The 21679-nt window shown below is 43.9% G+C and overlaps 2 protein-coding genes and 1 non-coding gene across 3 annotated transcripts; 2 read left to right on the forward strand and 1 right to left on the reverse strand.

Moving 5' to 3' along the window:
• The first annotated feature begins 821 nt into the window (after positions 1-821).
• Positions 822-3822, forward strand: eif3g (eukaryotic translation initiation factor 3, subunit G). Its single transcript, XM_030789992.1, has 10 exons — positions 822-904; positions 989-1035; positions 1629-1717; positions 1804-1863; positions 1979-2083; positions 2602-2788; positions 2931-3038; positions 3138-3274; positions 3498-3604; positions 3716-3822. The coding sequence occupies exons 1-10, from the start codon at positions 882-884 to the stop codon at positions 3729-3731; spliced, it is 879 nt and encodes a 292-aa protein (XP_030645852.1). The 5' UTR covers positions 822-881; the 3' UTR covers positions 3732-3822.
• A 2196-nt stretch (positions 3823-6018) lies between these two features.
• On the forward strand, positions 6019-6100 carry trnal-aag (transfer RNA leucine (anticodon AAG)). The gene has a single exon. It is a non-coding gene; the product is annotated as a tRNA-Leu (tRNA).
• Positions 6101-6701: 601 nt separating this feature from the next.
• dnmt1 (DNA (cytosine-5-)-methyltransferase 1) lies at positions 6702-20406 on the reverse strand. Its single transcript, XM_030789975.1, has 34 exons — positions 20316-20406; positions 19387-19429; positions 18781-18888; positions 18445-18682; positions 18196-18268; positions 17758-17842; positions 17597-17637; positions 17427-17481; positions 17258-17341; positions 16870-16979; positions 16638-16756; positions 16072-16164; positions 15799-15950; positions 15477-15664; positions 13852-14035; positions 13470-13567; positions 12594-12750; positions 12359-12474; positions 12007-12205; positions 11746-11879; positions 11453-11632; positions 11083-11307; positions 10728-10920; positions 10503-10593; positions 10244-10378; positions 9814-10096; positions 9533-9674; positions 9233-9399; positions 8720-8897; positions 8415-8610; positions 8066-8229; positions 7140-7256; positions 6920-7010; positions 6702-6787 (listed from the first exon to the last, which is right to left on the reverse strand). Exons 1-34 carry the CDS (start codon positions 20360-20362, stop codon positions 6750-6752), a joined length of 4524 nt encoding a protein of 1507 aa, XP_030645835.1. The 5' UTR covers positions 20363-20406; the 3' UTR covers positions 6702-6749.
• Positions 20407-21679: the final 1273 nt, after the last annotated feature.

The following is a 21679-nucleotide window of genomic DNA, read 5'->3' on the forward strand; positions in this document are numbered from 1 at the left end:
AAATGGCTTAGTTTGTTTGTCCACCAATAGATCTAACATTTAGCACCATGCTGATGAAATACATACACCTGTCATTTAGTCCTTCAAAACAATTAACTTGAAATAATTTACATTTTAGAATGCTCACAAAACATGAAACATATACACGTGGTTGTAAAGGGCTCTTTCACCAAATTTTCAGATTGTTTTCCAGGTCACCATAGCGGATACTGTCATAGCGTTACTTTGCAGTTGGGAGCTATTTGGTGTATGATGCACAGCTGGAGGTATAAGTGAGGGGGTCAGCCTCATGTCACGGCCTAATGCAGAAACTGAAGACAATTGTGCAGACAGCTGTCGTGCATTGTGGTGTTCTTCCTATTCTTCTCATTTTGACAGTGTGTGTTTTGAATGAATTTCCTAATGGTACTGTACTCACCACACTGTGGTATATGGCTGTGCATCCACACCCATACAATACACAAAACAGCCGTGACAAGAAAAAGTATTTGGCTCTGAAATGTGTATATGGGAATGCTTGTGTTTCTTCTGAAATAAAAGAATAAATGAATCCCTGTCAAAGTGTTCATTGACCATTATATGCTTATTTTGAAATTTAAAAAAAAATGTTTGAAACATCATACCCATAATATCCCAAGTCAAAAAAGATATAAATAGATAGTGGGTTATATATTGCCTGAAATGACACCCCTGTGCGCAGACAACGGATGTTACAAACCACCATTTTGTGCCTTTGAGCATTTGCCGCAGTAACCGATGACATTTAACCGCCGTGCCTGGCGATGTCAGTATAGAGAAAACCTCTTTATCTCAACCCCGTTTCCCGGGAAATATCAGCCTCTCTCTGGTCTTTCCGGGCAGACAGCCTGCAACTGGAGAAAATGCCGTCGATTGAGTACGATGAGTAAGTATTTACATATGAAACAAAATGTTGCACTCAAGTCGTACATCCAGATATCAACATTTATCTTATTATATCTCTCTACAGTTCAAAGCCTAGCTGGGCAGACCAAGTCGAAGAGGAAGGAGATGAGGGTATGTATGTGTGTACTAGCGCAACGGCTAATGTTACTCGTAAGACTACAAGGAAAAGCGATTTCCACGTGTCCCCATATAGTACCGATATATTGAAAGCTCATACTTATCAATATCATTATCAACAATAAACTTGCACTTTCCCACTTATTTACTGGTAGATGATCAATTGATAAAGGCCTTAAGCCTAGAGCATGGTGGGAGACCACCACGTCAGCTAAGCTAACTAGTGAACCTAGCCAGACAGATCATATGTATGCTAACCAAAGGTAGCTTTCCGATGTGTGCGTGACATGTTTTACATACTACTCATTCTTCGTGCTATCAGATTCAATAAGGGAGAAATTTCAGATTATTTTTGTTGACTACTTGATTTGACTACTGCGGAGAAAGGGTGTTAGCACATCTGAATATGACCGTTCTTTACTAATCCTGCGATAGCGTCAGTAGACTTTGTATTTTAAATGTGTGCGCCGGTTTAAGGAGTTCATATGAACTTTTTAAAATGGTGTTTTCTTTGGGTGTTAATTTGACAGCCAGTTGGATGACGTAAGAAATCAGAAAGTCTAACACGACACGTCTTGCTTTTACAGGTACACTTCCATCACCCAAAGAAACTATCAAGGGTAATATCAAAACTGTTACAGAATACAAGATAGATGAGGATGGGAAGAAGTTTAAGGTGAGTTCAATTTTTAACTTTTAATCAATAGGAAGTATATTTGGTAGAGTTTAGTTTGGGTAGATCACAAATCTCTCCGTTCTCAGATCGTTCGGACCTTCAAGATTGAAACCAGGAAGGCCTCCAAGGCTGTGGCCCGAAGGAAGGTATGGATGATTTTGTATCTGGATAGCTGGTGTATTTCTTAACACAAAGCATTATCATGGGAACACATCTGTGGTTGTCAATTTGATGTGTTTTTACCTGACCTTGCGCTCACAGAACTGGAAAAAATTTGGCAACTCCGAGTACGACCCTCCTGGTCCCAACGTGGCCACCACAACCGTGAGTGACGACGTCTTCATGACGTTCATTTCCAGCAAAGAGGTGAGGAAATCTTTCTCTTTGGACCTTATTCTGGTGTCTCAAGTCTTTGGAGACAGAATGAAGTGGTTTAAAAGCTGTTGACTCTTGATACGCATCGAATAGTCATGGACTTGTTAGACTGTAAAGCATACGCAAACCCTGGAATCTGAAGAGTTAAAATGTTCCTCAAGAAATTGTGCTTGCATTTGCGGTAATGTAATTGTACATGCACATGCTGTGAAGCCTGGCTATTGTTGACATTTATTGGTGCACCATGGAGAACATGACATGGAGGATTTTACCTCCTCGCTGGCACCTGATGCTTAGAATCAGCACAACACATTTAGGTCCTTCTTAAACTATAATCAACCTCAGTGTAGATAAAACAGCAAATACAGAGTTGACAACGATTAAAAGTGATTAGTCTGAAAGAGTTGTTTTCTTTGTTGTTTACATGGACAGTTTATCTGAGTTTTCAGTACTGCGATTTTTATTTATTTATTTATTTATTTATTTATTTTGAAACCATTGTTTTCCAGGACCTGAATGCACAGGACCAGGAAGATGACCCATTGAGCAAGCTGAAGCAGAAGATCGTGTCCTGCCGAATCTGCAAAGGGGATCACTGGACCACCCGCTGTCCTTACAAGGACACTCTGGGCCCCATGCAGAAGGAGCTGGCCGAGCAGCTGGGTCTGTCCACAGGAGAGAAGGAGAAGGCTGCAGGTAGGTTCACGCTGTCTCTGCACTGCAGTGGACGAAGAGGGTGACGTTTTCATTCCTATATGTAGCGTGTTATCCCTGCTGTTTCTAATGTGTGTGTGTGTGTGTGTGTGTGTGTGTTTGTTGTGTGTCATTTTGTGATCAGAACCTGAGCCTGCTCAGCCAGTCCAGAGCAAAACCGGGAAGTATGTTCCCCCCAGCCTCCGGGACGGAGGCACGCGGAGAGGAGAGTCCATGCAGCCCAACCGCAGAGGTGCGTGTCTGTGCTGAGAGAAGTCTTTACGCAAACATAACATACGCGTGACATCATCAGCGTTTCCTTAACATCGTTTAACCTGTCTCTTCCCTTCAGCCGACGACAACGCCACCATCCGTGTCACTAACCTGTCTGAGGACACCAGAGAAACAGACCTGCAGGAGCTCTTCAGACCTTTTGGCTCCATTTCTAGGATCTACTTGGCCAAGGACAAGAACACAGGCCAGTCTAAGGTACAGATCTTTCACTGACACTCATTTCAGGTCGACTCAGAGAAGTTGAATGTGACCCATTCTGACATAGAATACCATAGGAAAGCCTTCCCAGAGAAGTTGGTTCAGCTGTTTTGTTTTTTTTTTTTCTTTAGTTTTTTTTTTTTGTATCCCGCCCTGTTGTTGCACGTGATTAATATTGGGAAATGCGTTGTCTTGACTGCAAGCGTGTGTCTGTCTCTAGGGCTTTGCGTTCATTAGTTTCCACCGCCGTGAGGATGCCGCCAGAGCCATCGCAGGAGTGTCTGGATTTGGTTACGACCATCTTATTCTCAATGTGGAATGGGCCAAGTAAGTATCGCTCATCTCAGCAGGTCTGTGTCATGTTAAGTTTATGTTTTTGCTAATGTTATGCCAAACTTGCTAATGTTTCTCTTTCTTTCTTTTTTTTTTTTTTTTCAGACCATCTAACAACTGAGACGGGCATGTTCGTGAATATTCCAGGAGGACAATTGCAACAGTTGCATTTTCCTCTGTTATTGTGTGGTTGTTACCTTAAATGCAATAAAAGAGAACCCCATTTAACTCGTAAAAGCCGTCTACATCTCCCACCACCACCATTCTTAGGTGTTTGTACTGGGAGTGTGGAGTTTTCACCTCAAGCAAGCAGTGTGATACCATATTATCTTGCTTTTCGGTCATAAATTGTAGTCTGCTATTATAATACTCAGACATGTCAGCAAATCAATTTGTAATCCTACAGGGTCACCACACATGACTATAGTTATTAAAAAATAATGAAACAAAAAACAGTAAATAAACATTTTGATTTCTAACAAACATCTAACTTTGCGACCCTTGGTTTTGATGCGTGGACGCTGAGAAGGAGTTGCGGAATCGAAAACGTAGAAGGGAAGTCGGCAGGCAGTGGTGCAAGCAAAATGTCCAAACAGTCTCAAAACATTCTATTTTAAGACGGAAAAGGGCACGAAATCGCTTGAGCGCAGCGTTTAGGACACGACAGACGCTTGGCACCGGCTCGTTGCGCCTTAAAGGGGAAACCACAACTTTTTTTTGCACTCGGGTTCATTTTTTTTAGGTTGACTTCAAGGGCTGTGTCCACGTCCTAATAGTCGATTTAATAACAAAATGTAGAGATCACCGACCTGAAATTATGGCCCTGTATCATCCAAATGCCTCAGATTTAAGGAATCGTCATCTCAGCACCATGGAAACGGGGGGGGTTGCATAACAGTTTGTGAAATGCATGAGTTGTACAGGGTCTCCCACGTGGCACTGACACAGTTAAAGGCCACCCTCTCTGAGCTGTTGGGCAATGTGAGATGTGACTGCAGACAGAGGTGTAAAATGGCCTTGGAATGAACTTGGAGGAGTGGCGTTTCCCTGTCGTCAGTACATGTTAATCAGTGTGTGAGTCAAGCGCTGGCAAAATCTAACACTGAAATTTAAGTTAGACTGGGTCCACCTTAACCCATGAATGCTGGACCTTAATTTTTTTTTTTTAACAGCCCATGTCAAATCAGTGCAGCCAGTCATAAGGTTTTTCTGTTTTTCTTTTTTTTTTTTTTTTTGTTGGTTGGGTGGATCGGGAGGTTGTTTTGGTCAAGGGGAACAGTAAATAATGCATTAAACCCCAAATTGAACTTGTGACCGTTAAAGAAGCTCTGTACGGAATATGACGTATGTTATGAAGATGAAAGAGCCGCCCAAGGCTCTGCTGAGCAATGGGAAAAAATCGTTTTTGACGCACAGACTGATGTAATCAACCTCAGGTTATTAAAAATAGTATGAAATGAATTGCAGCAGCTCTTCCTGGTTGCTCTGTGAGAACATGGATGTGGAGTTTAGTGCTGCTGTAGCACATTTTTTCATGCAGATATACGTGGATGAAAAAGGGCTGTAAGGCCCACAGCAGCAGGATTCGTGAAACAGCAAATCATACAATATTTAATCCAGTATGAAAGGGTTTGTGCTTGATAGAAATTGCATTTAAGATGGACAGATGAGATGATGCATTATTTATTTACTACTAAGAATTTGACTGATGTGTAACAACCATGTGGTTTTAAAGTTTTTTTTGGTTTTTTTTTGTACAACCAAAGGAAAAAAGCAGTGCTATAAGAACATTTGAGCACCTGCCCAGAGAAGTTCATGAGAACTTTTAATTTCAATGGAAAAAAGAAAGCAGAGATTATGTGGTAATATACTGTTGTTCTGTGAACAGTCTTGGAAAATGCTAATAGACTCATAACACCAAAAAAATTCAACGTGCTCAACAATTTAAAGCACACGGCGCTGTGGTTCCTTGGCCATAAAAAAAAAGAGATCTCACTGTGCCAGTTTTCATTAAACACTGCCAGGTGCTTCAGTGGAAAACTACAAAGGAGGAAACAAAACACAAAATGGAACAGAAACAGGATGTCCTCAGTGCTTTGTCCTAAACAAGACTAGAGGCAAAGCATGTTGTGTTTGTTTTGAAATGAATAATTTTGCAGTATAGTATATTGGAGCGTATGTTCTGTTATAAAGCTGGTGGCGTTCTGCTCCATGACTAATTCTCTGTCTAAACTAGACACACTGAAAGCCTTGCTCTGACACAGTTAACAGGATGTGAAGAAGCACCATTAACTGGTTGTGTGGCCTGGACACAAAAGGCATGGATGTTCAGAACAGGCTGATTGAAGTTCATTTTATTTAAAATTAATATCTGTAAAGTCACACTCCCGTGAGAACAACTGATGTATGGTAGCGTGGCCGAGCGGTCTAAGGCGCTGGATTAAGGCTCCAGTCTCTTCGGGGGCGTGGGTTCGAATCCCACCGCTGCCAAATGCTTTACCCTCTTGTCATGAAAGTCACTTTCAAAGCATCCACCAAATGAATAAATGTATATTGGATCTTCATAAAAGGTAAACAGCCAGTTCTCCAATTGAACCCCGCTTTTCATTTACACATATAGCACTTTGTTACTTTTCAACTGTGAAAATGATCTAAGTACATGATTACACAATGACCAAATTTCATGTATCAGTTCCGTTACGCAAAGAACTTTGGCTGCCTTAGTAGTCAGGACCCTGACGTCTGGATGACAAAGATCTTTGCTTTTGAAAACAATTCCTAGTGCAAGCACTGTATTATGGCAAATAAAGGTGATTCTGATTCAGGAAAGTGAAACATTCACTCACATATTCATTTGATAAGAGCTTTATTTGAGATATTACAACATATAAAAAACTACATAGAATTCATTCCACTGTCTTCGAGTGGATATTGCAAAGACATGGTTAAAATCACATTAGAAAAAAAAAAAAAAAAAAAAAAAAATCATACACATCAAATAATGGCACTGCACAGACTGTCCGTAGAAATGCCACCGCAGTGGCCGGGCTCCAGACCAGCTTATGGACTATGGAATGATTACAAATATGCTGAGGCGTTCCTGTGTGGAAATTCAACGCTCTGAGGAAGAAGGATGGCTCTAGTCACAAATTTCCATCTTCTCCTGTTTCACAGGTTCTGCACAGAGACAGACAGAGAGAGAGAGAGAGAGAGAGAGAGAGGGGGGGGGGGGGGGGTTTAATTTAGAAGTTCAGATAGGACAGAACCCTACCTCCGTTCCCTCTTTCAATTACAGTCAGAAGAGCTCACCTGTCGCGTTCTCCCTCATCCTGGACTGGATGCACTTTTTGACCTCAAGTCCAATGGCTTTAGACAGAGGAGGGGGTACTGCATTTCCCACCTACAAAGCCGTTCACAAAATGATCAAGATTCAATAAACAAGTTTCTCCTCTCAGAGATAAAAAAAAAAAAAAAAAAAAAAAAAAAAAAAAGAAACACCACGTTACCAGACCTGGGGTGCAGAACTGACCTGTCTGTGTTTATCGAGGATGTTGCCAAAGAAGCGGTAGGTATCGGGGAACCCCTGTGAGCGAGCGCATTCCCTCACACTGACCACACGGTGCTGTTCTGGGTGCAGGACACGGCCCTGAAGGAGACAGCAGTGAAATGACGGTTACAGCGCTGTGCCACATGGAGCAAACACATAATGTGCAATAAACTTGTTTAATATTGCAATGAGATACCATCAAACACAAATGAGAGTTTAGAATTTCAATGTGTCTCTGTGCTGCAATACAGACCCTGAGAATGAATACATTGTACTTGCGGTGTAATGACACCGAAACAGTGTCAAACCATTTCTCAACTTCATTGAAACACCAGATAACCATAATTCCCCCTTTCAGTAGTAACCACTGCTCAACACATTTTGTATAAAACTTGCCACTCAACCACATGACTGATATACTTCCCCTTTTTTTGATACATAACATACCGCTGACATTCTGTAGAATTACTCATCTATTGTACTCTGTTGCTCATCTATTTCATGTGGCTTGTGTTTCCCCTTTAACTGCTCTCTACTCAACCCACTCTGATTACATCACCAAACACACAAGTCCACACGTCATCCGTTCCTCCGCCCTATGCCTCCTCTCTCCGGCTTTATCCATCCCAGCCGTATTAGCGGCCCAGCACTTCGCCGTGTATTTATTGTGAAAATTCATGTCGGGGCAACAATAAAAATAAAAAAACAAAACAAAAAAACCCCACAATACTCCATGCAGCCCTACACTGTTCTGGTCTCAACTGTTATAGTGACAATACTGTCTCAGGTTATCAAACGGTCCTGAGAAAAAGGATAAGACTGCTGAGCGTACACACAGGCTCAGCAGTCTTCACACGTCTGAGTACATCAACATCCCACGCCTCTGCACGGCCAGGTCACGTGCATACCTGCTTGCCCATTGGCTCAGGATTAGTGACGGTAGTGCTGAAGAAGCCGTCCCACTCCAGCCTGCCGTACAGCCCGGCCCAGTGGTTGTGGCGGTTTCCAGTGTGGGGCAGACACCATGGGATCAGTGTGTTGAACTGCCTGTCTGCTGGGTCACAAGGCTTCCCTGGACATAAAGAGGAGACATGATGAATGGTAGACCATTCCAAACCCAGACTGCGCGGTGGCAAATCAATTTCCAGCGTCAATGTTTGGAATGGCGGTTGGGCTAGGACTTGAAGATTATTCCTAATCATTCTGGTGCACACTGAGACGGACACTAAACACAATGTGACCTTAGAGAAAGCCTACCTCCAGCACAAGCACACACTCCTCTCAGAGCACCGGTGCTGCTGCGGCCGTTCTTTTTGTCCGAGTGGGTGTACCGTAGCTTCTTCGTGGTGGTCCCGTCTGGCAGTCGTACCTCGATGTTGGGCAGATCCCTCCAATCAGATCCTGGCGCGAGAGGTATGTGCCGCATGCGGGCCGCCACAAGGGCACTCATGTCCTGTGAACAGACAGATCGTGGAACTTTCTAGAAACTCTTGCGTCACCATCACATACCATCTAAGGAGAAAGCAAAAGAAAAAGAAAGAAAAGACTTCTGAAGAACTTACTTTACAGATGTGGTCCCTGAGGATAGGCTGGTACTGAGAGCCACGGATCTGTCTCTGGAACCAGGACTGGGGCTCTCCGTTGTAAGAGATCTCCAGAGCAGTTGCTCCGTTGCGGATCTCGGGCAGGTCTGACATGGTGTCCCGAACAGTGATGGTGCGATAGATGCCTCCATTACCCCTGTAAATGTAACAGGTGCTTTAATGCCCCCTTCACTCTCAGAATGTTCTGCCATTGTTGTAACCTTAAGTCACGTGCGGTGAGCTTAACTAAAATCAGCCTTGCATGATCAGATACTGTGTGGTGCCATTAACCACACTTTGCAGAATTTGCTCAAATCTCTCCCATCAATCAGCTCTGAGGACTGATCCTATGTGTAAACATGAAATAATGTTATGCTCACTTAAACGTATTTCTGTGACATAGTACTGGCCTCTTTAGAAACGTTCTATTGATCACAAGCCACGACATGTGTATGACCTCATGCACAGAGAACAATGTGTTTAAGGTGTTACCGGGTAACGTTGGTGATGTATTTCTTGTCATCAACGACCACGTTGAGGGAGCACGCACGTGGGGCAAACACATGCAGAGGTTCTGGGTAACGGGGAAGTTTCTCCCCAGGAGCAGCAGCCAGAATAATTGCCCTGCGCCGTGTCTGAGCCACACCATACTGCCCTGCCTATGGGTGGAACACACACACACACACACACAGTTACCAGACACAATGACTTTCAGCAGATACAGGCTGGAGCATGTCAGGATGACCAATGTGATTCATGTTTTATTTTACAACTGACAAAGACATGACTCACCTGTAGTACACCAAATGTGCACTGATAGCCCATTCGAACTAGACAGCGTAGAGTCAGCTTTAGGACCATGGAGCGCTTGAACGACACAAAGTTCCTCACATTCTCCAGCAGGAAGAACTTGGGTCTGTAGTAGTCACAGTAACTGAGACGAGGAGAGACAGAGAGAGAGAGCGCCCACTAGTCAGATACAAGGTTCCAGCTGCAGTCTCAGCTGATCTTAATTACACAGAGGAGGAGAAGAGCCAAATACCACGCCGGGCTTGTGAAATAAGAGGGCGTACCTTAGATAAGAGACAACCAGAGAGTTCTTGAACTTTGAGTAAGTGCGCGAGTTGAAACGGTTCATTCCGCTGAAGCCTTGGCAAGGCGGGCCGCCACACAGCATCTCCACGTCCCCCTTCTGTGGCAGCTTCTGCCCCAGAGAGTTGGTCTTCTCCCCAGACATGACCAGTTTGAGCAGCACGTTACAGTCCTCGGTAAAGACGGTGCTGCCGGGGTTGTTCAGCCTGAAGGCCTGAGCAGCTGGGTCCCACATCTCTATGGCCCATAGTGTTTCAGAGATTCCTGACAGCAAAGAGAGACACGAGTTCAAAGTGTGGGAAAAAAAAAAAAAGTGAGTGGAGATTCATCAGTAACAGTAACTGTGTTCTGAATCTGACTGGAGGTGGTGTGACGGGACATTGGGAGAGGTAGGGGGCTGGGTGAACTCACCTGCCTGGTGGAAGCCCTCAGACAGTCCACCGCAGCCAGAGAAAACATCCAGCGTGCGAAGCTTACGGATTTTGGGTTCCTGAGGCTCCTGCTCCTGTGTGTCCTGCTGTGACGCGGCTTTTCCCTTTCCTTTCCCTGCGCACACACACACACACACAAATACAACAGCTGCATACACACATAAATACAACAGCTGACTAAATGCTCCAGATGCTCTACTTCTGTAAGCAGCGGCAGATGAAGGGGGAGTGTGTGTTACCTTTTCCCTTGCCTTTTCCTTTGCCCTTGTTCATCACTGAGCGAGCGTGGTTGGGTGGGTCCTCAAAGCTCTTGGACTTGGCGTTATAGGCCTACAGGGAAAAAATGTGAATTACAAACTTTAAACCACTATTGGACAAAGCCAACCTGTGGTCAAGCTGATACATTCCTTTATGAGCAGTTAAGTTTTTGGTTCTAACTGTAAGATCCTGCGGATCAGCTTTACCTCTATAAAGTAGAACCGATCTGGGCCGCCAGTAGAGTACTCCTGCAAGGCCTCCACCAGGTCCTCTCCGTACTCCACACGACAGCGGCCCTGTACGTCCGCCATGTTCACAGTCACCTCCTCATCACTCCAGTACAGCTGGTTTATATCTGCATGGTATCCAGCCTTCACACCCTTATGGGTGTTCTCTGGCCTGAGGGGAGCCCACAAAAATGCTTCAACTAATGCAACTAAAGACTACAAGCTTTTGCGGCACAAAACAACCCACCAAAAGACTGTTATAACTAGCATACTGCCCATCTGAGCGTGCTGAGACTACACTGCTTTCCTTTGCCACCAGCATTTTCGCCCTCACCTGTAGAATTTATAGAGGCGTAATTTGACCTCTGATGTGTCAGCTTTGCCGTTGCTGCGTTTGGTACAGAAGATCTCTTTGATGCGGCCAATGCGGAAAGGCTCTGGAGCATCCAGGTTTGAGCCCTTGATGTAATCCGATGACTTCCTGTAGTACTCCGGATACAAATCCTCATCCACAACTTCCTTCCTGTGGGAGCGTTTGACTGGGCTGGCTGGCTTTACCCTGAGCAGACAGAGACAACAGGTCACACACCGACAGGAGGCAGGCATTTAAAAAAAAAAAAAAAAGTATAAAAACTGGGGGGAAAAAAGAAAAAGGGGATTCATGCACAGAGGCCCTTTAATATAATAACAGATAAAATACTTACCCAAAAGTGAAAGCCTCAGGCAACAGGTAAACGCCATCTCCCACTCTGTACTGCTCTCCTCTGAGACAGGCAAGAGCGTAGAACACTTTGGAGTCATTTTCCTCCTCCTCCAGAGGCTCGAGAGCACAAGGCGTCTCCTGCTCCTCCTGCTCCTTTATCCTGACGCAGCTGGCACAGAACCTACACACACACACAGACACAGACACACACACACACACAGAGTCAGTCATCCACATAACACACTGGCAACTCTTATACAGGCGAGTGGTGTTTTAAACATATACAAGCCTCACTTGAACTTGCAGTCCTCTGATGACGTGACTTCGGGAGGAGTTTCAAAACGAGCAAACTCTGGGTCATACCATAGCTGATAGAAGAAACTTTTACCGTCGTCCTCAATCACCTTAATGTCATCGTCCATTCCACCCTGAACGCACAGAGTCAAACCACAAACCCATCATCTGATGCCGAGGACAAAAAAAAAAGAAATTCCAAAGGCAACGGAAATGAAGTGCAACGGCCCACAAAAACACAAGGCCAGACAGGGCTCCTACCTCCATGAACCAGTTGTTGGACGGGGCTTTGTAGAGCACGTTGACCTTGCCATGCACGTAGCTCAGAGGCATGTCTTCACACTCATCCACCAGGAAGAGCTCCAGAGGATCCGATGACTCTCCCAGCACCGTATCGGTCCCGCGGCAGAACCAGTGGGCGTGGAACAACATCTCCCCGTCTTCCCACAATGCTGTGATTCTGGGATTTCAGAGACAAAGAAAGAATATGGATCCAATCCAGCTCACATCAGTCATTGCAGAGCTACCGTTCACCCCCCAAAAAAAGTGACCTCTCCCACAGACACTATGGTTAGAAGATTAATTGGAGGATGACCTCCAATGTCATTATTACCTCGCCAAATAGAGAGGTTTAGAGGGGTCATCTGGACTGACAGACACACAGTCTCCAACTGTCAACACCTCGTCATCCACGCACACCTCCATATAATACTCCTTCTTCCCTTCAGTCTAAAAAAAAGGACACGAGTCAAACTAGTAGATAAGTCTACTGGTTGCAGTAAAAGGATTTTTTTTTGGCTGCCCCTTTCAGGAGAGCGGGGGGAGAAAAGTTAGAACAGTGGACATACCTTGATGGGCTCTCCCACCCAGGACATTTTATTCTTGCTCTGTTTCTTCTTCTTGGCCTGAGACATCTTCTTAGACGGCGCTTTGACGGCAGGCAAAACATCTTCCTCGTCCATGTTCTCGTCATCCTCGGCCTCCTTCACTGCCAGGTTGGGGCACCTGAGTAAAGGACAGGCACGCGTTTGCGTTTGGTCAAGCACAGGCAGTGAGGTACGGTTATTTGTTAGGGGGGAGCTGCGAGTGCCAAAAACACGTCGGACACAACACCTGACAGGCCTGGGAGGCTTCACATTAGTTTAATGAAGTAAACGGACCCTCCTTGCTCTTCAACAGACGGAAGCATGTTCACACACACACAAAAAAAATACTAACAGCACCACGAGAGTCTGGATCTCATTACCATTACTCACTCAGTAAACATGCTTAATGTTCGGGGCGAACTCATAAGAACACAGTGTACAGAATTAAAAGACAAAGGCCTAATAAAAACAGCTACAGCAGAGAGGGAGTGGACCAGGGCAGTCTTATACTGAAAACTGTTTGCAGATGCTTTGTTGAGCAATGGCAGAAGGGGGAGGGGCTTTTAAAAATAGAAATTCTATTTAAAAGCCAACCAATTTCATTATCTGATATTGTTATTCACCATAAATGTATCAAATGCTGACAATTTTAAGTCAATTAAGCGCCTTTCTTTATGGTTTGTATGAGTGTTCAAGCTCCACAACAAAGTAAATGGCACCTGACGACCCACTGCAAAAAGCTAATTTTACAGCTTGTGTGTTCAGACACATCAAAGTCTGGTGATCCCAGAGAGAGAGAGAGAGAGAGAGAGAGAGAGAGAGAGAGAGAGAGAGAGAGAGAGAGAGAGAGTGTGTCACCTTCTCTTATGACAGGCCTGTTTGCTGCGGCCAGTGCCACCAAATTTAATCATGTCCTTACAGGCAGAGCACTTGCCACAGTCTGGTGCCTGGCACACCTAAAAAGGACAAACAAAAACACAAACATCTGTTAAAAGCCTGACAACAGAACCTGCACCATCATTAATCAGCGTCTTACTGATAAAACAAGTCTTGTTCTGTATACCAGCAATCTTAGCTCAGATTTGTTCAATCCTACAGATACAAGGCCATCATTTAAGTCCTACATTAGCTGAAACGATTCTAAACTTTTCCGAAACTGCTGCGTAGGAACACTCACAAAAACACGATGAAATAACTGTGTGGAGAGAGAGGGCTTGTCCGTCACCGGTTGGAAACTCACCTCACAGACTCCGCAGCGCTGTCTCTTCATCCCACCGCCCTCTTTGTTATTCTGGTCGATCTGGTCCGAGAAAAAGGTGTCAAAGATCTGATAGACCAGCTTGGTGGTGGTGGCTTTTGTTGGGCCCTTGTTGTCCTTCTCGATCTTTGTGGGGTGGCGAATGGCCTGTCTCCGGGCTGCTCTCCTGGAGAAGGGGGACGGGACGGAGAGGGAGAGGGGGGGGGGGGTGGTCAGTGAGACGCTTTGAGATTCCTCTCTCGGAGACACACTGAGACCAAACCGAGCTTCAGACAGAGCCATGCAGCTTATCAAACGTGGAGGCAAAACAGAAAATGAGTGAACAGCCATTTGAGGGACAGGGTGATGCACTCTACAGGGACAAAAAAAAAAAATTGAACTTCACAGCGTTTGTGTTCAGTGTATTTTTGAACTGTCCCCCCCCCCCCCCCCCCCCACCACTGTACTGCTTAGCCTTGGCAAACCTGGATTACAGACCATAAAAAGATCAAAACACGGCCCAATCCAGGTAACCAGCTCAACCATCTTAGGCAGTGCTCCACTGTATTAGTGACATTACTGCACAAAGAAATAGGAGAGAGTCTGAGTAAAGCTAGCATATTAATATTCTGGATGAATTTGGCATGCACCTCTTGCATGTGAGATGAGAAGCACAACGCTCCACTTCTTAGAACAGAGAACATTATGCTCTAAGTTCTCAGGTCCAATACCGACTTAAAAGTAAAATGACTAATGTTAAACAGCCAAGGCCAAAATGAAATATAAATATAAATATTTAAATATTTAAAAAAAAAAAAAAAAAAGCTGACTGTGACCTGTATCACCCATCCCACGCAGCGATTGATGACGTACAAAATTTCACTTCAGTTTCATAAGTCACAATGAATCCACAAGCACTGCAGAAATGCATTCAGGTTTTACCTACCAGTGCACCAGCATGCTGCAGAGGGGAATGTTAGAGGACTGTTAGAGACATGAGGATAAACAGGGCACAAGCAGCAAGAACCAACATATACCACACAAGCACCAGTCTAATCATAGTCTCAGTGTTAACGCAGCAACCACCAGATCTGATTAAGAATCAAACTTCAGCAAATCAGATTGGGTAGAAGGAAGGGAAAGGATGTCCAGATTACAAATGGTGTTTCTTGTTCGTTAATTTTCAAGAAAGGAAAGAACATGTTTAATTCATAATGTTTGATGGCAAAGAAAACCCTGAAATACAAGATTTTCTGATCGATATTAAAACCCCTCTAAACTATAACCACGACCCTCTTCCAAAGAGACACCAGTTAAAAAGTTAGGGCAAAGTTTAACAAAACGTAAGAATTAGGACCAGAGTATGTGCTGCAGCTCTAAAGATTGCAACTTCAAGCACACAACACAGAGCAGTGATGCACAATAATAAAAAACAAAACCCCCCCCCCCAAACACCTCCATCCATTAATATTAAGATGCACTGACTCGGATCCCTTCCACTCACACCTCAGCCAGAGACAGACGGTTAGTACAGGTCTGCTAGGGATGGGGGACTGCGCTCGAAAACAAATCAAACTGGGACTAGACTGGGCCCCCTCATATCCAGCACTATCCCACCCTCTTCTCACCTCTTGCCCAGTGTGACTCCTGCCAGTTTGATCAGGTCCCTCATGCAGGGAGTCACGATGATGGGTTGCTCGTCCGGGTCGCCCGCCTCGTCGTAGCTCTCCACCTGCTCCACCACGAACTGGGCGTGTCGCAGCAACGTGTCCTCCGTGAAACGGTTGAAGTTGAGCCCTGCGGGGGGTACTGTGGTCTGAATGGGGAGGGGGGGGAAAAAAAAAAACAAAAAGACAGTGTGGAGGAGAAGATGATGTCAGAGCTGGGAGGAGGCAGTTTGGGGGGGGGCGGCGCAAACAGCACTGGAGGTAAAGGAAGAGTGCCTCTCACCTCGATTTTATTTAACAGGTCTTCGTAAGTGGCGTCGGGATTCTTCTGAAGAAACTCCACCACGATTTTGCTCATGTAGATCTTCTCCTGCATCAGTGCAAAGATAGGAGAGTACTCCTCACTGGGGTCCATGAGGATGTAGTCAGCAAAAGCTGAGGAGCGAAAAAATGAAGGGGGGGGGGGGACAACAAAAAAACAAACGAGCATCAGTCACCTCTCTAAAAGCATTACGGCCTCTGCAGCACTGCGGTCATAATTATACCCCAGCGTTACCTGTAGTGAAGCCAATAAGAGCTTTCTCTCCTCCATCAAAACCAGTTATCCACCAGGCATTAATGGGGCCAAGCTTTTTAGCAGGGACACCGCCTGAAAGGGAAAAAAAAAAAGAAAAAAAAAAAAAAGACTGTTTATGTTGCCAATATCATGTTATGTACAAGAAGAAAGAATACAAAGAATGTGATGATCTGGGTTCTTGCTCTTCAGTCTGGGACAAATTCCTGACTTTCAATATTTTTGCTCGTCGTCATGTGTGAGGGACATGAACCGTACTCAATTTAATTTGATTTGTATGATGCCTTTCACAATGTATTGTAGGGAGATCATGTTTGAGGAGTGTCATTTCATGTCTTGTATTTTATGAAAGCTGTTACATTGCATCTTGGCATAAATGTGTGCCTCTTGCATTGTCAGATTGCACACACACACACACACACACACACTTTTCCTCAAAACATTTTCTGAATTTCCATACCATCCATCTCTGGAAATAAAGATTTTTAAATTCCATACTTTTCCCCGCCAGAGCGAGAACCCAGAATGCTCGCACAGTGTGGACATACCATCCATGCAAGGGTTATCATCATAAATGGGCTTAACGGCACAGCTGAAGTAGAGCTCCACGTTCTTCTCAATCAGGCCGGAGTCAAACGGACACAGGTGGCCGCGCTTGTCATACACACTGTGCGGAGGAGGACACCAAGGTTACTGACGTCGTCGCAAAAAGACAAAGAGCAGAGAGACTGTAAAAGAATACAGCCACAGGTCTTAGGCACTGAGAGCATCAAAACAAACCTGAAATTGGTAATCTTGTGCTGGGGAAGATCTTCATAGCTTTCAAATCCATCCTCATTTGAGTCAAAGAGCGAGAGGCGTTCATCTGTCAACATCTCTGGCTCATCAAGCTGTCAGGATGGGAGCAAAACAGCTCAAAACACGAGGTTTTGCCACAAAGACTCCGACATGAAACTTTGTTAGGGGAGAAACATATTAACTTCATACTAAGCATAAAAACACACAGGCTGTTGGCTGGCAGTATTAGCAAAAAAACCCCATTCACCTTCTCTACAAACATCTACTATACAAGCACTTAATAGATAGGAGGAAAGAGAGGGATCACACATGTACATATTCGGAGTAGGCAGCACTGTCACAAAGGTCTCATTTTTTTTTTCCCTCTCACCGCATCATCAGGGTCTCCCTGAAAGAACTTGAGGTCTGAGTCATCCAGATACTGCCTGCAGTCAGGGCATTTGGGAGGTGGGGTCTGAGAAGAGAAAACAAAGGTCAGTTACCCTGGCACAAAAGCAATACTACAAGTTTCAAGTTGTAATGATAGTGCAGAGCATCACCTTAGCTGGAGCCACAAGTTTTGGCTTTTCAGTGGTGGCGTCCTCTGCAACAGGTCTGTGGAGAGGGGGAAGAAAATGAAGACTGACAGCTTTTGTGATCACTTAAATTAAAAAAAACACCACACACACACACACACACACAGTTAAATGTGTGATGCTGAGACACTTACACTGCATCTGATTCCGTTTTCAGTCGCTTCTCTTCTCGTGACTTTGGGAAAACACACACACAAAGTATTGCTTTCAGACAAAATAAATAAATAGATATTAATTAAAAATTGCTGCCAAATGTGAACATGCTGAAGCCCAGAACGCCCAGTAAAGGCCTTACCTCCTCAGAGTCACCTTCATCGTTTCTATCTGCAGCGTCTCCATTTGTGGCCTCACCGTTCACCTCATCAGACTTGCGCTTTGGCCTGTAGATAAATGAGAGCTGATTAAAGGAGGCGGCAAGCTCACAGGCCCATTTTTACAACTACCATTAAAATCAACCACACGCAAGAGAAATGCTTTCACAAAGTGTTTTGAGCACTGTGTGAAACCCCTACGAGTCCCTATAATGAGAAAGATGCTGATATGCACTGATTTCATGAGTACTGCCTGGAAGATTAAAAGCTGAAATTTCAGCCAAAGTGCTAATAAGGATTGAATCTTGGAATCACGCCAAGTGAAATGCCAATGTACATTACTCTATCAATTTCACACGTGGCTGAAGAGACATGAAATTGCATTCTGCAGACTGGCAGTTGAAAAGAATATGGTTACTTACACTCTGGAAAACATTGATAGGATCGTTGGCTGCTTTCCAGAATTTCGTGTGACCCTGGAACTGACAGGAGATTCTGAGGGGAGACATATTTTGGGTGAAAAGAAAGTACGACATCTTGCGTGCTTTGAGGGTAGAGCCCAAGGGGAAAAAAAAAAAGAGATAAAACGACAAAATAACTGATAAGGTTACAGCGACTAACAACATTTGCAGGCAGGAAGTAAAAGCCTCTAAATCCATTCTGTTACTCACTCTTGGGTTCAGAGTCAGCTTTGCTCCGCCGTCCACCCCTGGGCTTTGGGGCACTGGGAGACGTAATTGTCTCTCCCTCCTCCTGAGCGTCCGCGGCTCTCTCCAATTCACCCTTGTGGGATCCGTTCTCGGCAAAACCGTTCGATCGCCCATTTTGCTCCACCCTGTCACCATTCCCGCCCTTTTCCAAACACAAAGCCTTTTTCAACACAGCCTTCACTTCTGATGTGTAAACCTCCTACAAGAAACAGAAACATTGTTTTTAGTCAAACACATCGGAGAGAAAATTAACACACTGCTGGTGGGTATCTGTGTCCGTGAGGGAAAGTCACTCACTACTGAGAGCTCTGAGTTCTTCAACTTGGCTTCAAGGCCTTTGAGCTGGTCCTGAGTATCAGCCAGCAGGAACTCCTGCAATAACCTGAGCTTCTCCTTTACACACTCCTAAAGGGGAAAAAAGACAGACAGAAAGAAAGGGGAAAAAGCATGAATTCAGGCAATACCACTATGACACAAAATACTAGAGGGGTACATTTTGTTGCAAACACACATTAGGCAACAACTGACTTCCGACTACTCGGGATACAACTGCTGCCTAAATCTGAGGACTATTTTGACAAGAGAAAGATAAGACTAAAACTATAGATACAAACAGAAACTAGACGTTACATTTAAACTTTTAGTATTTACAAACTACAGTGCAACAATGATCACAGCTGGAGAAACAGAACTTTAGTTACAGTCTCCGTCGCGTGCATTAAGAGCATATTTACAAACTACAGTACAACAACGATCACAGCTGGAGAAACAGAACTTTAGTTACAGTCTCCGTCGCGTGCATTAAGAGCATATTTACAAACTACAGTACAACAACGATCACAGCTGGAGAAACAGAACTTTAGTTACAGTCTCCGTCGCGAGCATTACGAGCAGGACACTCACCTCATCTGATAAACTGCCTCCATCCTTGTCCAACACTTGCAGCCTGAAAGTACAATAGCAGCAGTCAGTACGAAGTACACAGAGACACAAGACAAGACAAACGCTTAATAGGAATAACTGGCTCGAGCATTAGATATTGTTAGTGTGACAATGTGCCTGACAAATTTGATGCCATCTAACGCAATCAAAGCTGACTGATAAGTTACTCACCTAGTGTTTAGACTTGCTTACACGAGCCGTTACAATGGAAGCCGTGAATGATACTAAAGTACAAAACGACTCGAAGCTCGGACGATAGCTAGTCAACTCAATGCCATCAAACCCATGCTTCTGTTAGCTTCTATGATTAGCTAACCAAATCATCTAAATCACTCCGCTAGCTAACATTAGCCAAACAGTTGACTATTAGGATGCTAAAGCGCAAATAAACATATATAAATACGGTTGGTAACATTCTATCACTGCTTATTTTCACCATCAGTTTACGATGTCTTGCTAAATATTGCTAACGCGTTATTAAGGAGTCAGAAAAAAGGGTCACACAAAAACATAGCTTCCCAAGTTCAACGGTGAAACGGCGCTGATCTGACATGAAGGGAAACCTTCACATATTTGGCGCGAAATTCAGTAAGCCAGCTAGCATGTCAGATATCAAAACAGCTCGTGCTACATTAGCTCACAGGATAATATACTGAGATTTCCTATTTAGCCAAAAGGCTGACGCGTCCAATGTAAATTTGAAATGATTTAGTATGCGTGTGTTCTGTTAAGGTTAAATAACAACCGTAACTGTATATACACATCTTGTGTGCATGGAGTTCAGTGCATATACTTGGCTAACTGTGCCTACTATATCCATATTCACATTTCACTGGAAATAAACTGCTACAGAGCTAGCTAGCAATCAAGACAAACGTAAACTACCATACCGTTCCCTGACATCTTCTGGCAGAGACAATGAGGTCCTGGTAGGCATTTCAAGTTTGAATACAATCTACTAAAATGACAAGTAAGAGTATGCTAAAAACAGCAAATAAAAGTGATTGTTAAAAGCTGAGCAGTGCCAACAGCAGTATCGCTGTACGAACACAGCGGGCTTATTACGGCTTCTTCAAGCAGCTGTGAGTGCGCGCGGGCCGTCTTTTCGCGCGGAAACGCTGGTGTGCTGGACTTAACCACTTGCGTGACGTATAGGTTAAACATGTATCATATATGGTATAATGTGTAGTTTGAATAAGGTTTATGGGAGAGTCATAGTGAAAATATAGTTTTTAAATTAATGTAATACCATAATGAAGCATAATGAGTTGAGGCAGACATTTGTATTGATGTCTGTTTTCAAATTATCAGAATATACTTCCCCCTCCTTAGGAGACATAGCTTCAACCATAATGTTTATAGTAGGATTTTACCAAGTTTAATTGTAACGACGGGGAATTGTGTGGATTGCCAAATGAGCATATATTCATCAGGGAATGATGTCAATTCAGATTATAAAATATTATCAAACGGTGAAAGAAGTTCTACCACAACTTCCGCTATTTGTCTCATACCTTCTTGGATATATATTTGTAAACGTAATCGAAATGGGCTTGTATGAGTGAGGTTAGTGTAGTTTATATTTGATACATTAGTTTCCTTAATTTTTTGCAGCGTTTGATTAACATACAGACTGTGGCACATTACTAACTAACTAACAGTGCTAGTAAGGGGATATGCCCTTCTGTTTTAATAGTACGTTTATACTCTACACAGCTCGGTCTTTTTCCGTTTTACAGGGAGGTAACTCGTACTGCTTCACAGTCGTATGCGAAACATAGTGTGTGTAACTACTGGCTCGCTTCTTTTGAACTTCAAGAGCGCTTGTATATCACTTGGAGTGTGCTGCGTGACAGTTCGGCTTAAACTCCTGCATGAAAACAGAATTAATAAAACGGTCATGAATTAAAATAGTTACTCGGACCTTCTGCTGCGATTTATCTCATTCTTTGAAACCTGTTGCATATACTATATCATGATGGTTTGGGTGGGAGAGATTTTAACGTGGTTAGTGTTGTCCTTGAATGTTTATGTTGTCTGACATTTAACTGACAAGGAGTTGTGTGGCACAAATTTGCGGATACGCTATGTGCCTGAACACGTTAAAATACATAGTAGTGTGTAACCTTGTCTGTAGATGGCAGTAGTAGTCAGTAATTAAGGGGTCTCTCTCCGCCTCAGAACGTGAGTAATGTAACTTTGTACCACTTTTATTCTGTGGGTCCAAATTTCATCTGTTGATTTGATTTGTTTT

This window comes from Chanos chanos, chromosome 13 (assembly GCF_902362185.1).
Source record: "Chanos chanos chromosome 13, fChaCha1.1, whole genome shotgun sequence".
NCBI classification, from domain to species: Eukaryota; Metazoa; Chordata; class Actinopteri; order Gonorynchiformes; family Chanidae; genus Chanos; species Chanos chanos.

Bases quoted from the DNA above. Each gene is read 5' to 3' on its own strand.
- dnmt1 (XM_030789975.1), bottom strand. From the start codon at position 20,362: ATGCCTACCAGGACCTCATTGTCTCTGCCAGAAGATGTCAGGGAACG. The intron at 16,980-17,257 runs GTGAGAGGGAAA...CCATCCTGACAG, and splicing joins AGGGAGACCCTGATGATGCG to CTTGATGAGCCAGAGATGTT. The intron at 9,400-9,532 runs GTGAGTCATGTC...TTCCACCCATAG, and splicing joins GCACATTTGGTGTACTACAG to GCAGGGCAGTATGGTGTGGC.
- eif3g (XM_030789992.1), top strand. From the start codon at position 882: ATGCCGTCGATTGAGTACGATGA. The intron at 905-988 runs GTAAGTATTTAC...ATCTCTCTACAG, and splicing joins CCGTCGATTGAGTACGATGA to TTCAAAGCCTAGCTGGGCAG. The intron at 2,084-2,601 runs GTGAGGAAATCT...ATTGTTTTCCAG, and splicing joins CGTTCATTTCCAGCAAAGAG to GACCTGAATGCACAGGACCA.